Source organism: Schistocerca piceifrons, chromosome 2 (assembly GCF_021461385.2).
Source record: "Schistocerca piceifrons isolate TAMUIC-IGC-003096 chromosome 2, iqSchPice1.1, whole genome shotgun sequence".
NCBI classification, from domain to species: Eukaryota; Metazoa; Arthropoda; class Insecta; order Orthoptera; family Acrididae; genus Schistocerca; species Schistocerca piceifrons.
The window spans coordinates 206,599,898-206,614,208 of record NC_060139.1 but is presented as its reverse complement, the minus strand read 5'-3'; the positions used below and the strand labels follow the sequence as shown (position 1 = coordinate 206,614,208).

At 43.6% G+C, this 14,311-nt stretch overlaps 1 protein-coding gene across 1 annotated transcript in view; it reads right to left on the bottom strand.

Moving 5' to 3' along the window:
- The window catches only part of LOC124775263 (gustatory receptor for sugar taste 64e-like), a 155,989-nt gene that overhangs the window by 61,602 nt on the left and 80,076 nt on the right, over positions 1-14,311 (bottom strand). The window contains 1 exon segment of the mRNA XM_047250102.1: positions 10,677-10,860. Within this exon segment, the coding sequence (XP_047106058.1) occupies positions 10,677-10,860 (184 nt within the window).

Below are 14,311 nucleotides of genomic sequence, written 5' to 3'. Positions count from 1 at the left end.
ACAGGGGTTTCACATGGAATTGATGGCATTTCCAGCAGGATAAAAAAGCTTGTTCCCAAGAGATAAGTGGGATTCTTAGCCACATATGTAATAGCTCTCTGAAGCAGGGTATTTTCCCAGATAGACTGAAGTATGCCATTGTTAAACCGCTGCATAAAAAAGGGGATACATCTGATGTCAACAACTACTGCCCAATCTCTCTTCTGACTACCTTATCCAAAATTCTTGAAAAAGTAATGTATTGTAGAGCAGCTTCACACCTTTGTAAAAATAAATTTTTAACAAAATCTCAGTTTGGTTTCCAGAAGGGTTTTTCAACGGAAAAAGCTATATATACTTTCACTAATGAAATATTAATTGCTCTGAGTAACTGGAAGTCACCCGTTGGGATTTTTTGTGATCTATCAAAGGCTTTTGATTGTGAAAATGATGGAATACTTCTAGATAAGTTCAAGTACTGTGGTATGAAAGGCACAGTGCTCAAATGGTTTAAATCATACCTAACTGGAAGAGCGCAGAAAGTTGAAATAAGCAGTTCACATAATATGCAAAAACTGGTGATTTCTCAGACTGGGGAACAATCAAGAATGGGGTCCCGCAAGGTTCAGTCTTGGGGGCCTCTGCTGTTCTTAATATGTATTAATGACTTGCCATTCTATATTCACGCAGATGCAAAGCTGGTAGTTTTTGCCGATGATAATAGTATAGCTATCACACCCGACAGATAAGAATTAACTGGTGAAATTGTAAACGATGTTTTTCAGAAAATCATTAAGTGATTCTCTGCAAATGGGCTCTCATTAAACTTTGACAAAACACAGTATATACATTTCCACACAGTAAATGGATTGACACCATTAATAAATATGGACTTCGATCAGAAATCGGTAGCTAAGGTAGAATATTCAAAATTTCTAGGTGTCTGCATTGATGGGGGGTTGAACTGGAAAAAAACACACTGAGAATCCGCTGAAACGTTTGAGTTCAGCTTTTTATGCTACTGAGGTCACTGAAAATTTTGGCGATATACATCTCAGTAAATTAGCTTACCACGCCCATTTTCATTCTCTGCTTTCGTATGGCATCATATTCTGGGGTACCTCATCACTGAGTAAAAGAGTGTTCATTGCACAAAAGCGTGCAATCAGAATAATTGCTGGAACTTATTCAAGATCATCCTGCAGACACTTATTTAAAGAGCTAGAGATCTTCATTGTAGCCTCACCATATATATGTTCACTTATGAAATTTGTTATTAACAATCCGAACGAATTCAAAAGTAATAGCAGTGTACATGGCTACAACACTAGGAGAAAGGATGATCTTCACTACTCAAGGTTAAATCTAACTTTGGCTCAGAAGGGGGTAAATTATGCTGTCAAAAGTCTTTGGTCACTTACCTAATAGCATCAAAAGTCTGACAGATAGCCGTATAGCATTTAAAAGGAAATTAAAAGAATTTCTTAATGACAACTCCTTCTACTCATTAGATGAATTTTTGGATATATTAAGTGGGTAATTTCCTCAACCCCCACAAAAAAATTAAAAATATTAAGTGTCATGTAATATTTTGTGTAATGTAATATCTTGTATAGACACTTTTTATTACCCTGACACATTCCACATCATTACGAAATGTCTTATTCGTGATCTATGGAACAAGTATTAATCTAATCTAATCTAAAATCTCTCTATGGCCCAAAGGACAGGCGCCTCACACACTACAGTCTTGCGGTAGTTCTGGGAGCTGGCATTTGGTGATGCCAGTGGAACATGCTGGTGCGCAATCTTGGAACGTGCCATTGGACCACAGGTTTCTGCAGCAAACAGAGCTGTCAATGCTCAGTGCTCTGCCTAGAGCCAATGGCGCCTGACTAGCAGACATGGACAGCAGCATGCCTGGTGCCCCATCAGCTGACATATGTGCAAGTAACCCAAAACAGCAGCTAATATATCACACTTCATTCCATTTCTCGGTGCTTACAGATATCACATCACGGAAAGGGGGCAGGGGGTGCAGACCTGAACTCTACCCAAAGGGGGAGCGGAGAGGAGAAGCAGTCTCCAACAAACTGATTAAATAAAGAATATGCAAATTGAAATGAACAATATGTTATTATGTCAACTGACATTGACTTCAATTTCGTGTTATGAGATCCTTCCTCTTCAGCAGCTCGGCACAGACTTTTTCCTGCCTACTTCCTGATGGTGAGGGGAGGGGGGAAGTGATGGAGGTGAGGTGAGGTCTGGGGGGGCTTCCTAGGACGGCCAAAAGAGGCTCAGAACAGAACTGGGGAGGGGTGACAAACAAAAGTGTTCTTTTCCACAAAGGGGTGGGGAGGAGGAGGGAAGTCAGATGGGTGGGGGGTTTCTCAGAAGTACAGATTATCCCTAGGGGGTCATAAATAAACCGCCAGGTCAACCGCCATGGGGTCATAAACCACTTGGCAGAACAACAGGTTAAGGGGAGGGCAGGGGGAGGGGTGGTTTAATTGATCAGTTTAATTAATTAGCATATCAATTTGATATAAAAGGGCCCCAGAACCTGTCTTATCCCACTAGCAGTAAGACAAAATAACTGTATCCCTTTCTTATACACTTTCTAATCCACAAACTTTGTCTTTGGTCTTCCATTCTTATTTTTTGTTTGTGGTTCTAGTACATATTGTACATTATCCGTCTCTCTCTATAGCTTACAATTATCATCCTGAGAATTTCGAACATCTTACACCATTTTATATTGTCGAACACTTTTTCCAGGTCGACAAATCCCTAAAGATACTTGATTTTCGTCAGCTCTGTGTTCTATTAGCAAGTGCAACGTCATAACTGTCTCTCTGATGCCTTCACCTTTCCTGAAACCAAATTGATCGTCATCTAACAGATTCTCAGTTTTCTTCTCCATTCTTCCGTTTGTTATTCTTTGCATCAATAAGGATGCCAGAAGTTTAAGCCAGACGTGCACGTATCTCCCTTGCAGTCTTTGGTATTGTGTGGATGATATTTTCCGAAGTCTGATGGTGTATCTCCAAGGTCCACTCTCATAGGTTCTACAAACCAACTTCAGTGGTTGTTTGATCGTCCAACTGAATTTAGAAATTCTGAAGAAATGTTGTCTATGCTTTCCGACTTATGTGATGACAAGTCTTCAAAAGCTCTGTTGTACTGTAATACTAGAGCCCTTAAGTCTTCCATACTGACCTCCACTTCTTTTTCAGTCACATAACCAGAGGCTTTCAGTGCACTCGTTTCAGCCATCAATTCTCGTCTCTACACTTAACAATGAAATTATTAATGCACTCCAAATGCTGTCGCCTTTGCTTTTACTTAAAATGTTTTGACTTTTTCTATATGGTGAACCAATCGTTCCAACGACCATTTCTTTTTGGAGACCTTCACTTTTTTTTTTTTTTTTTTTTTTTTTTTGCTGTTTCGCCTTTGCTTTTCATCACTTCCTGCTTCGTATTTGTTTCATTACTAAGTGACTCATGTTGCTGTATTCCTGATCTTAGCTGAACGTTTCTGTAAGTTCTTTTGCTGATCGACTGAACTACCACATTGAAGAGCCGAAGAAACTGGTACACCTGCCTAATATCGTGTAGGGCCCCGCGAGCATGCAGACGTGCCACAACACGACGTGGCTTGGACTCGATTAATGTCTGAAGTAGTGCTGGAGGGAACTGACACCATGAATTGTGCAGGACTGTCCATAAATCCGTAAGAGTACGAGGGGTGGAGATCTTCTGAACAGTACGTTGCAAGGCATCCCAGATATGCTCAATAATGTTCATATCTGGGGATTTTGGTGGCCAGCGGAAGTGTTTAAACTCAGAAGAGTGTTTCTGGAGCCACTCTGTAGCAAATCTGGACCTGTGGGATGGCGCATTGTCCTGCTGTAACTGCCCAAGTCCGTCGGAATTCACAATGGACATGAAAGGATGCAAGTGATCAGACAGGATGTTTACGTACGAGTAACCTGTCAGACTCGTTTCTAAACGTATCGGGGGTCCCATGTCACTCCAACTGCACACGCTGTTCACCATTACAGAGCCTCCACCAGCTTGAACAACCCCTGTTGACATGCAGGGTCCATGTTCAAAAATGTTCAAAGGTGTGTGAAATCTTACGGGACTTAACTGCTAAGGTCATCAGTCCCTATGCTTACACACTACTTAACCTAAATTATCCTAAGGACAAACACACACACCCATGCCCGAGGGAGGACTCGAACCTCCGCCGGGACCAACCGCACAGCCCATGACTGCAGCACCCCGGACCGCTCGGCTAATCCCGTGCGGCCAGGGTCCATGGATTCATGAGATTGTCTCCACACCCGCACACGTTCATCCGATCGCTGAAATTTGAAACGAGACTCGTCCGACCAGGCAACATGCTTCCAGTCATCGACAGTCCAATGTCGGTGTTGACGGGCCCAGGCGAGGTGTAAAGTTTTGTGTCGTGCCGTCATCAGGGGTACACGAGTGGGTCTTCGGCTCCGAAAGCCAAAATCGATGGTGTTTCGTTGAGTGATTCGCACGCTGATACTTGTTGACGGCCCAGCAATTAAATATGCAACAATTTGCGCAATGTTTGCACTTCTGTCATGCTGAACGTTTCTCTTCAGTCGTATTGCTCGCGTTCTTGCAGGATCTTTTTCCAGGCGCAGCGATGTCGGAGATGGTTCAAATGGCTCTGGCACTATGGGATTTAACATCTGAGGTCATCAGTCCCCTAGAACTTAGAGCTACTTAAACCCAACCAACCTAAGGACATCACACACATCCATGCCCGAGGCAGGATTCGAACCTGCGACCGAAGTGGTCGCGCGGTTGCAGACTGAAGCGTTCGGCCACACCGGCCGGCTCGATGTCGGAGATGTGATGTTTTACCGGATACCTGATATTCACTAAACACTCGTGAAATGGTCGTACGGGAAAATCCCCTCTTCATCGCGACTTCGGAGATGCTGTGTCCCACCGCTCGTGCGCCGACTGTAATATCAACTTCAAACTCACTTCAATCTTGATAACTTGGCATTGCAGCTGCAGTAACCGACCTAACAACTGCGCCAGACACTTGTCTTATATAGATGTTGCCGACCGTAGAGCCATATTTTGCCTGTTTGCACATCTCTGTATTTAAATACGCATGCTTATACCAGTTTCTTTGGCGCTTCCGTATTTATTTCTTATGTTCAGAAGGTCTCTTTGCAGTTACCTTCTGAATACCTATATGCTTTTGTCAAACTGCTGTTATTGCACTTTGTAGACATATCCATTCCTGTTCAACTGAACTGCCCTCTGTAGTACTCATTATCGCAGTACGTACATTCTTAGAGAACTTTAGACAGATCTCCTCATCACCCAAAAGTTGAGTTCTCTCTACATTGACTCTTCTGGACGATATTCTTGAACTTCAGTCTACGCTTGACCTATACTAAACGGTAATTTGAGTCATCTGCTTCTGTGTACGTCTTATACCCAGTTTCCGATATCGAAATCTGTCTGACCATTACGCATTCCAGCTGGAGTATTTCGGCATCTCTGTGTCTCTTCCAAGTATACCTTCTCCTCTTGTGACTTTTGAAGTTTATATTGGCTATAACTAGCTGAAATTTATCGCAGAACTCCACTAGTCTTTCTCCTCTCTCATTTCTACTACCAACCCCTTTTTCTCCCGTAATTCTATCTTCTCTTTCCTCCCCTACTAGGGTATTCCAGTGTCTCATGAGTAACAGATTATCATCTCCATTTACATACTAGATTACAGGCCCAATATTTTCATATACTTTCTCTCTCTCTTCGACATACTGGATTACAGAAAATGGCTCTGAGCACTATGGGACTTAACATCTGAGATCACCAGTCCCCTAGAACTTCGGACTACTTAAACCTAACTAACCTAAGGACATCACACACATCCATGCCCGAGGCAGGGTTCGAACCTACGACCGTAGCGATCGCGCAGTTCCAGACTGAAGCGCCTAGAACCGCTCGGCCACAGCGCTGGAATACAGGTTCAATATTTTCATATACTTTCTCTGTCTCTTCGTCTTTTGCTTGTGACGTCGGTCTGTACGCCTGGATTATTGTTGTTAGCGTTTGTGTGCTTTTGATTCTGATGAGAACTACCCTGTCACTGAACTGTTCAGTGTAACTCATTGTCTGCCCTATCTTCCCATTCATAATGAACCCCATTCCCTCTATATTATTTTTCTGCAGTTGCTATTACTCTATATTCGTCTGACCAGAAATCCTTATCTATCTACCATTTCATTTCACTGACCTCCACTAAATCTAGACTGCACATTTGAATTTTTAGATTTTCTAGCTTCCCTACCGTGTCCAAACTCTCTCGACATTCCACGCACCGACTCGTAGAATGTTCCGACTTCACTGGTTATTGTCTTTTTTCACATGGTTACCTCCCCCTTGGCAGTCCCTTCCCAGAGATCCGAGTGGGAGACTAGTCCGGAATCTTCTGCCCTTTCAGAGACCATCATGACACTTTTTCAGTTACACGCCACACGTCCTGTGGTTGGTAAATGTTCCAGAGAAATGTTTACATATTAAAACTTTATACTCTGTAAAACAAGTTGAAGACAGTCGTCGTAATTAATTTTTGGATTACATAAAAGTAGGAGCTGTGAGCTCTCTCTCTCGTTTGTTTACGATGACTGTTACACAAAATGTAAGTGTCGCTCTCGTATCTGTAACTTTTCGTTAAATAATTGCGCTAATTTAATTACAACACACGTATTTAAATGAAGAACCTACTTTCCTTTCCATTAATGCCACATCTCAATTTATTATGTCGCGTTTTAGAACTTTTTCAGGCTGCAGCGAAGGAGAGTTGCCGATGATTTGTTTGGTGGCCACAACAGAACGCTACTAGTGTTCAATAAGCTATTACTTTATTACACTTTTATTTCGGCGTCCCTGAGATCTCTTTTACCGATCTTTCGGATCAGTATCCTGGCAATGTAATTACGCAAACTGCGTCATTTTGAGATCGGTCAGTCCGCAACTCGTGGTCGTGCGGTAGCGTTCTCGCTTCCCACGCCCGGGTTCCCGGGTTCGATTCCCGGAGGGGTCAGGGATTTTCTCTGCCTCGTGATGACTGGGTGTTGTGTGCTGTCCTTAGGTTAGTTAGGTTTAAGTAGTTCTAAGTTCTAGGAGACTGATGACCATAGATGTTAAGTCCCATAGTGCTCAGAGCCATTTGAACCATTTGAACCATTTGAGATCGGCACTGGTCTCTAAACAATACCGTCGGTCAACTTTCTCGTCGGTGTGACGGGAATCTGATGCTGGTTGGCGGAATATGGCCATGTATGGATGTGAAACGTGGAAGATAAATAGTTTAGACAAGAAGAGAATAGAAGATTTCGAAATGTGGTGCTACAGAAGAATGCTGAAGATTAGATGGGTAGATCACATAACTAATGAGGAGGTATTGAATAGAATTGGGGAGAAGAGGAGCTTGTGGCGCAACTTGACTAGAAGAAGGGAGCGGTTGGTAGGACATGTTCTGAGGCATCGAGGGATCACCAATTTAGTATTGGAGGGCAGCGTGGAGGGTAAAAATCGTAGAGGGAGACCAAGAGATGAATACACTAAACAGATTCAGAAGGATATGGGTTGCAGTAGGTACATGGAGGTGAAGAACCTTGCACAGGACAGAGTAGCATTGATAGCTGAATCAAACCAGTCTCTGGACTTTAGACCACACCCACAACAACAACCTTAATATCGGTTTGCTGCAGAATTCTCGACCACATTCTGTGTTTGAATATAATAAATTTCCTATATGTTTCTCGAAACAGAAAAGCTTCTGCCCACAAACCAACAGGGATTTATAAAGCGTCGCTCTGCATATGTAAATGATGTGACGGACAGGGTGAGCAGCAATTTACGACTGTATGCTGATGATGCTGTGGTGTAAGGGAAGAAGTTGAGTTTCTGTAGAAGGGTACAAGATGACTTGGACAAAATTTCTAGTTGGTATGATGAACGGCAGCTTTCTATAAATGTAGAAAAACGTTAAGTTAGTGCGGATGAGGTAGAAGACAATCGTGTATCATTCTAATGCAGCATTAGCAGAGCGCTGCTTGACACAGTCACAAGGATTAAATATCTAGGTGTAACGTTGCAAAGCGAAATGAAATGGAATCAGTATGTCAAGTTGGTAATAGGGAATGCGGATGCTCGACTTCTTTTTATCGGGAGAATTATTTAAAACTGTAGCTCATCTATAAGGGAGACGGCGTATAGAACGCTAGTGAGACCGGTTCTCGAGAACAACTCGCGTGTTTGGGATGCCCACCAGATCACGTGAAAAGAAGACATCCAAGGAATGAGGAGGCGTACTGCTAAATTTGTTACCGGTAGGTTCCATCAACACACAAGTATTACGGAGATGCTTCGTGTAGTCAAATGGGAATCGCTCGGGGGGAGGGGGGGGGGGGGGGGGGGGAAGACGCTCTTTTCGTGACGTATTATTGCGCGGAAATTTAGAGAACTGGCATTTGAGGCCGACTGCAGAACAATGCAGTTTCAGATTACCGCCTGCGTACGTTTCGCCCAAGGACTACGAAGATAAGGGGAGAGAAATTATTGCTCGTACGGAAGCTTATAGATATTCGTTTAACGCTCATTGTATTTGCGAATGGAACAGGAAAGGAAATGAGTAGTAGTCATATTAGAAAGCCCCCGCCATGTTCCATACAATGGCTTGCGGAGAATGTATGCAGATCTATAATAGATATAGAAGTGCTGGATGAATCAGTATGAGGCCGAAACAAAGGAGCAAAGCAAGCAGTGGAAATATGTGGAATCGCTACCAACAGAGAATGCCAAGACCCAATCACCATCAAGCAATGTGATGCAGAGTTTTCCTTGGGACTGCCTTAGTGTGGTGCTGCCGGCCGGTGTGGCCAAGCGTTTCTAGGTGCTTCAGTCTGGAACCGGGCGACCGCTACGGTCGCAGTTTCGAATCCTGCCTCGGGCATGGGTGTGTGTGATGTCCTTAGGTTAGGTAGGTTTAGGTAGTTCTCAGTTGTAGGGGACTGATACCCTCAGATGTTAAGTCCCATAGTGCTCAGAGCCATTTACTGTGGTGCTAACGAACTATACTCGTAAGGGGCAAACAGTCACAGAAGTTGCTGTTGTGGTCTTCAGTCCTGAGACTGGTTTGATGCAGCTCTCCATGCTACCCTATCCCGTGCAAGCTTCTTCATCCCCAAGTACCTACTACAACCTACATCCTTCTGAATCTGCTTAGTGTATTCGTCTCTTGGTCTCCCTCTACGCTTTTTACCCTCCACACTGCCCTCCAATACTAAATTGGTGATCCCTTGATGCCTCAACACATGTCCTACCAACCGATCCCTTCTTCTAGTCAAGTTGTGCCACAAACTTCTCTTCTCCCCAATCCTATTCAATACTTCCTGATTAGTTATGTGATCTACCTATCTAATCTTCAGCATTCTTCTGTAGCACCACATTTCAAAAGCTTCTATTCTCTTCTTGTCCAAACTATTTATCGTCCATGTTTCACTTCCATACATGGCTACACTCCATACATATACTTTCAGAAATGACTTCCTGACACTTAAATCTATACTCGATGTTAACAAATTTCTCTTCTTCAGAAACGCTTTCCTTGCCATTGCCAGTCTACATTTTATATCCTCTCTATTTCGACCATCATCAGTTATTTTGCTCCCCAAATAGCAAAACTCATTTACTACTTTAAGCGTCTCATTTCCTAATCTAATTCCCGCAGCACCACCCGATTTAATTCGACTACATTCCATTATCCTCGTTTTGCTTTTGTTGATGTTCATTTTATATCCTCCTTTCAGGACACTGTCCATTCCGTTCAGATGCTCTTCCAAGTCCTTTGCTGTCTCTGACAGAATTCAATGTCATCGGCGAACCTCAAAGTTTTTATTTCTTCTCCATGGATATTAATACCTACTCCGAATTTTTCTTTTGTTTCCTTCTCTGCTTGTCAATATACAGATTGAATAACATCGGGGAGAGGCTAAAACCCTGTCTCACTCCCTTCCCAACCACTGCTTCCCTTTCATGCCCCTCGACTCTTATAACTGCCATTTGGTTTCTGTACAAATTGTAAATAGCCTTTCGCTCCCTGTATTTTACCCCTGCCACCTTCAGAATTTGTAAGAGCGTATTCCAGAAGCGTATTCACAGAAGTATACTACCGAAATTACCTGACGCAGATATGGCAGACTGTTAAGAAGAAGTGCCGCGGGATGGTATCCAACATGGTGTTTTTTCTCCATGAAAATGCACTGTATCAATCTGTACAGGATACAATTGCACATGGCGCTTCTTTTGGCTACGAAATTTTGCTTTAAACCCGTGTTCTCTTAAAATGTAGGCCAGTGGCTTATTCTCCTTTGCTCTGATGAAGAAACTGTTGCGTGGAAGACATTTCGAGAATGGAGACCTAGTGATTTTCTAAGTGGAAGGTTTCTTGAACAGCTAAAATGCAGACTTCTACAACCGGGATCCCTGTCGTCATCCAGTGCTGGGAAAAGACGTGTGGCACTGAAGAGTAAACATGTAGATGAGGATACCTCCAAGTGTCATCGTCGTCTTTTTGTTTTATCGACATGATTTTTAAAACTGTATTACCATCGGTTGTACGTAGTGTAGTAATGACTTACTTGAGACTGTTGAAGAGCTGGAGGCAGATAAAGTACAGGTTGTTGGCGCAGGAGAGCAGCACGATGTTGCAGACGGAGCTGTCCACGTCTCTCGTCAACTGGCAGAGTGTGTCGTAGTCTTCGCGAAGGCGACGCCATTCATTCTGCGTCAGCATCTGCACAAGTCACCCAAAGTTTAACGAATGTCTCAACGGTAGCTTCGTAAGTGTCAGTCGTTAAAACTGTTATGTACCTTGTGTTACGTACCTTCCTGACTCGTGGGTTCGAGCACCACATAGGCTTACGTGCGGATCTCAAATTTGGCGCTGGGGAGTACATATTGACAAGACTCATCACATGTACATTTCCAAAAAGTATTGAAGGGTCACTTCTTTTGAAACCCAGTCATTTTTCCCCATAGCGACTTACAAGTGTAAAATCTGGCTCAAAGAGCGCCCACAGCCTTTCTCTCTGTAACTGCGTAAAAGCGTGGCGCCTTGCAACGTCTCCCTTGGGCTCTGCGGCGCTTCGAACAGCAAAGTATCGACACCTGCGATAAAAAGGCTAGAGCTCAGAAGTTCATAGGAGGTGTAAGACGAATTAATGATGTGACATTGGCATGAAATTTCACAACAGTTCAGTCCAACGCCACCTTGGCCATGTCCGTGTCACAAGATGGTAAGTTTGGAAGGTAGGAGATGAGATACTGGCGGAAGTAAAGCTGTGAGGACGGGGCGTGAGTCGTGCTTGAGTAGCTCAGTTGGTAGAGCACTTGCCCGCGAAAGGCAAAGGTCCCGAATTCGAGTCTCGGTCCGGTACACAGTTTTAAGCTGCCAGGAAGTTTCATATCAGCGCACTCTCCGCTGCAGAGTGAAAATCCCATTCTGGAAACATCCCCCAGGCTGTGACTAAGCCATGTCTCCGCCATATCCTTTCTTTCAGGAGTGCCAGTTCTACAAGGTTCGCAGGAGAGCTTCTGTAAAGTTTGGAAAGTAGGAGACGAGGTACTGGTAGAAGTAAAGCTGTGAGGACGGGGCGTGAGTCGGTAGAGCACTTGCCTGCGAAAGGCAAAGGTCCCGAGTTCGAGTCTCGGTCCGGCACACAGTTTTGATCTGCCAGGAAGTTTCATATCAGCGCAAACTCCACTGCAGAGTGAAAATCTCATTCCAGTGCCGACCAGCATTGAAATGAGGCGCTTTTCTTGTACGTGACCGAGGAAAACGTTTTAGACAGACTGCCACTCAGAATGGACACGAGAGGGTCCCTGGAGGTGGCTAAAGGGCGTCAATGGAACGAGCCCTTGCCCTCTGGAGTTCATTTAGATACGCTTCGCATTCGGAACGACAGCTTGCTGTGCGAGGGGCAACATAACGACGGTCTTTGGCAGGCCCATTTTTGTGACTAGTGATAACAGTCCACAGATAATTAAAGCTCATCAGTTGTTCAGTCGACATACTACTTACTTCTACTTACATGTTAGAGGTGCTCTTGATATTACCATACTCTGATTTTTCAGACGAGATTTTCAGGTTATGTTCATCATCACGGCCAGAAATGTCAAAATTAATAAAATGTTCCGGGCCATTGAACCATGGCCGAATGGATTTCACTTGAACACCCGATTTTTCAGCCCCATCTGCGGAAAACATTTTCAGTGGCGGTCGTAGCTTTGTTAAATGTCCGATTCACAACCTGGATCGCTGCTGACTACGGCTAAATTCGACTTCCGCGCAGTGGCGTGACGTTGCGTGTTTTGAATAGGCAAGTTTACCGTGGAGGAAGAGGAGGTAGGCGTAAGATTAAATTTTCTTGTTGTGCTAGTTTTCAGGAAAGAAGGTAGTAGCTTAGATCACACGGTTTACCGAAAACCCATGCACACAGACCGTTACCTACACCGTGATTCGAACCACCAGCCGCACCAAAAGCGAGGCATCATGAAAACGTTAGCGGATAGATCAAGGAAAATCCGCGAACCAGAGCTGCTTGACGAAGAATTAAAATATCTCACCAGTGCACCTCTCAAGAATAATTATTCGTTCACAGAGGTGAAAAGAGCATTAAGACCACCGCGTAAAAATTATAGTGAAGCTCAAGCGCCGGTTAAATCGAAAGTTCTCGTGCCATTAATTGAGGACGTGACTGACAGCATTGGAAAAATCCTGGAAAAGCCTAACATTGCGGTAGTCTACACACCTACACGGAAGATACAAGATCACCTAAAATCGGCTGTGGATGCCCGCCAACTGCTGGAAAAAGCTGGAATTTATAGGATTCTGTGTAGTTGTGGGGAGGTGTAAGTGGGTACAAAAAGAACTGTCAAAAAACGACTCGAAGAGAACAAGGGCAATTGCAGAAGTGGGGAGACTGGCAGAGGCCAGCACATTCATTTTTATAGGACTCTTGTACTAGCAGCCACAAGCGGATACCATGAAAGGCTATTCAGAGAGGCCATGGAACTTGCAAAACACCCCAGGAATGTTATATGAGGGAGGAGGAATTGAAATTGAATGATATTTGGATTCCGGTAATGTGTACCAGTCTTCCACCGTGGGATAATAGCAAAAGCGGACAACGGCAGTCTACAATGGCCAACTGCGCTCGCCTATTCAAAACATGTGACATCACTCCACTGCGTGGATGCTCGCGGAAGCGGAATTTTGGTTTAGCCAGTAGCGAGTCAGGGTGTGAATCGGACACTCAACAAAGCTATGATACCCTTTGAAAATGTCCTCCACAGATGGCAACGAAACGTCGGGTTTTGAAGTGAAATGCATTCGACCACGGCATAATAGCCCGGAACATTTTATTAAGTGTATTCATCATCATCATTGTGTTCTGCCCGAAGGCAGGTTTTCACGTGGCAACTCTTCATGCTCTCCTGTCTTCTGGCATCCTCTTCAGGTCGGCGTAATTTCCGGTTCCCTTTATGCCGCCTATGATCTCGTATCTCCTCCTTCCTCTCATTCTCCTTCCACAGACTACTGCTTCCAAAGCGACTGTTAGCAAGTACTCATCTCAAGGAATGCCCGAGCCAGTTCTTCTTCCTTTCTCTTACAACCTGCAGCAGTCTTCTCCTCTTACAAACCCTTTCCAAAAGTCTTTCGTTAATCATTCTTTCTTTCCAGATTATCTTCTCTATTTTCCTCCACATTCACATCTTCAATGTTACTAGACGTTTTTCGTTTCCTCATCACAATGTCTATATTTCTGCCCCATAGAGTGCCCTACTCCCGACAAAACACTTAATCTATACTACCATATAAAGACAAGTCGATGTTTAACATTGATGCCTAAAATGTCGAAAAGTACTTGACCGATTAATTTTACATTTTGACACGATTCTCCGACAGACGTTAGAAAGGATATAGGCTACACTTTTTTTTTAAATATATGTGTACTACATGAAGAAACAATGTTATTAGTAAAAATCTCGAAAGTTCTTGACCGATTTGCTTCATATTTTTACATGATGCTCTAATAAACATTCAGGCAGACGTAGGCTATATACGTCGAATGTACAGGTTTTCCTTTAAAATCGAACGCCAGGAAAAATGCCGTGCGCTACTTTGCTGTGAAAATTTACTTTTCGTATACTTTCTAGCAGTCAGGTTTTAATTACGATAGCGGGGCATTTAA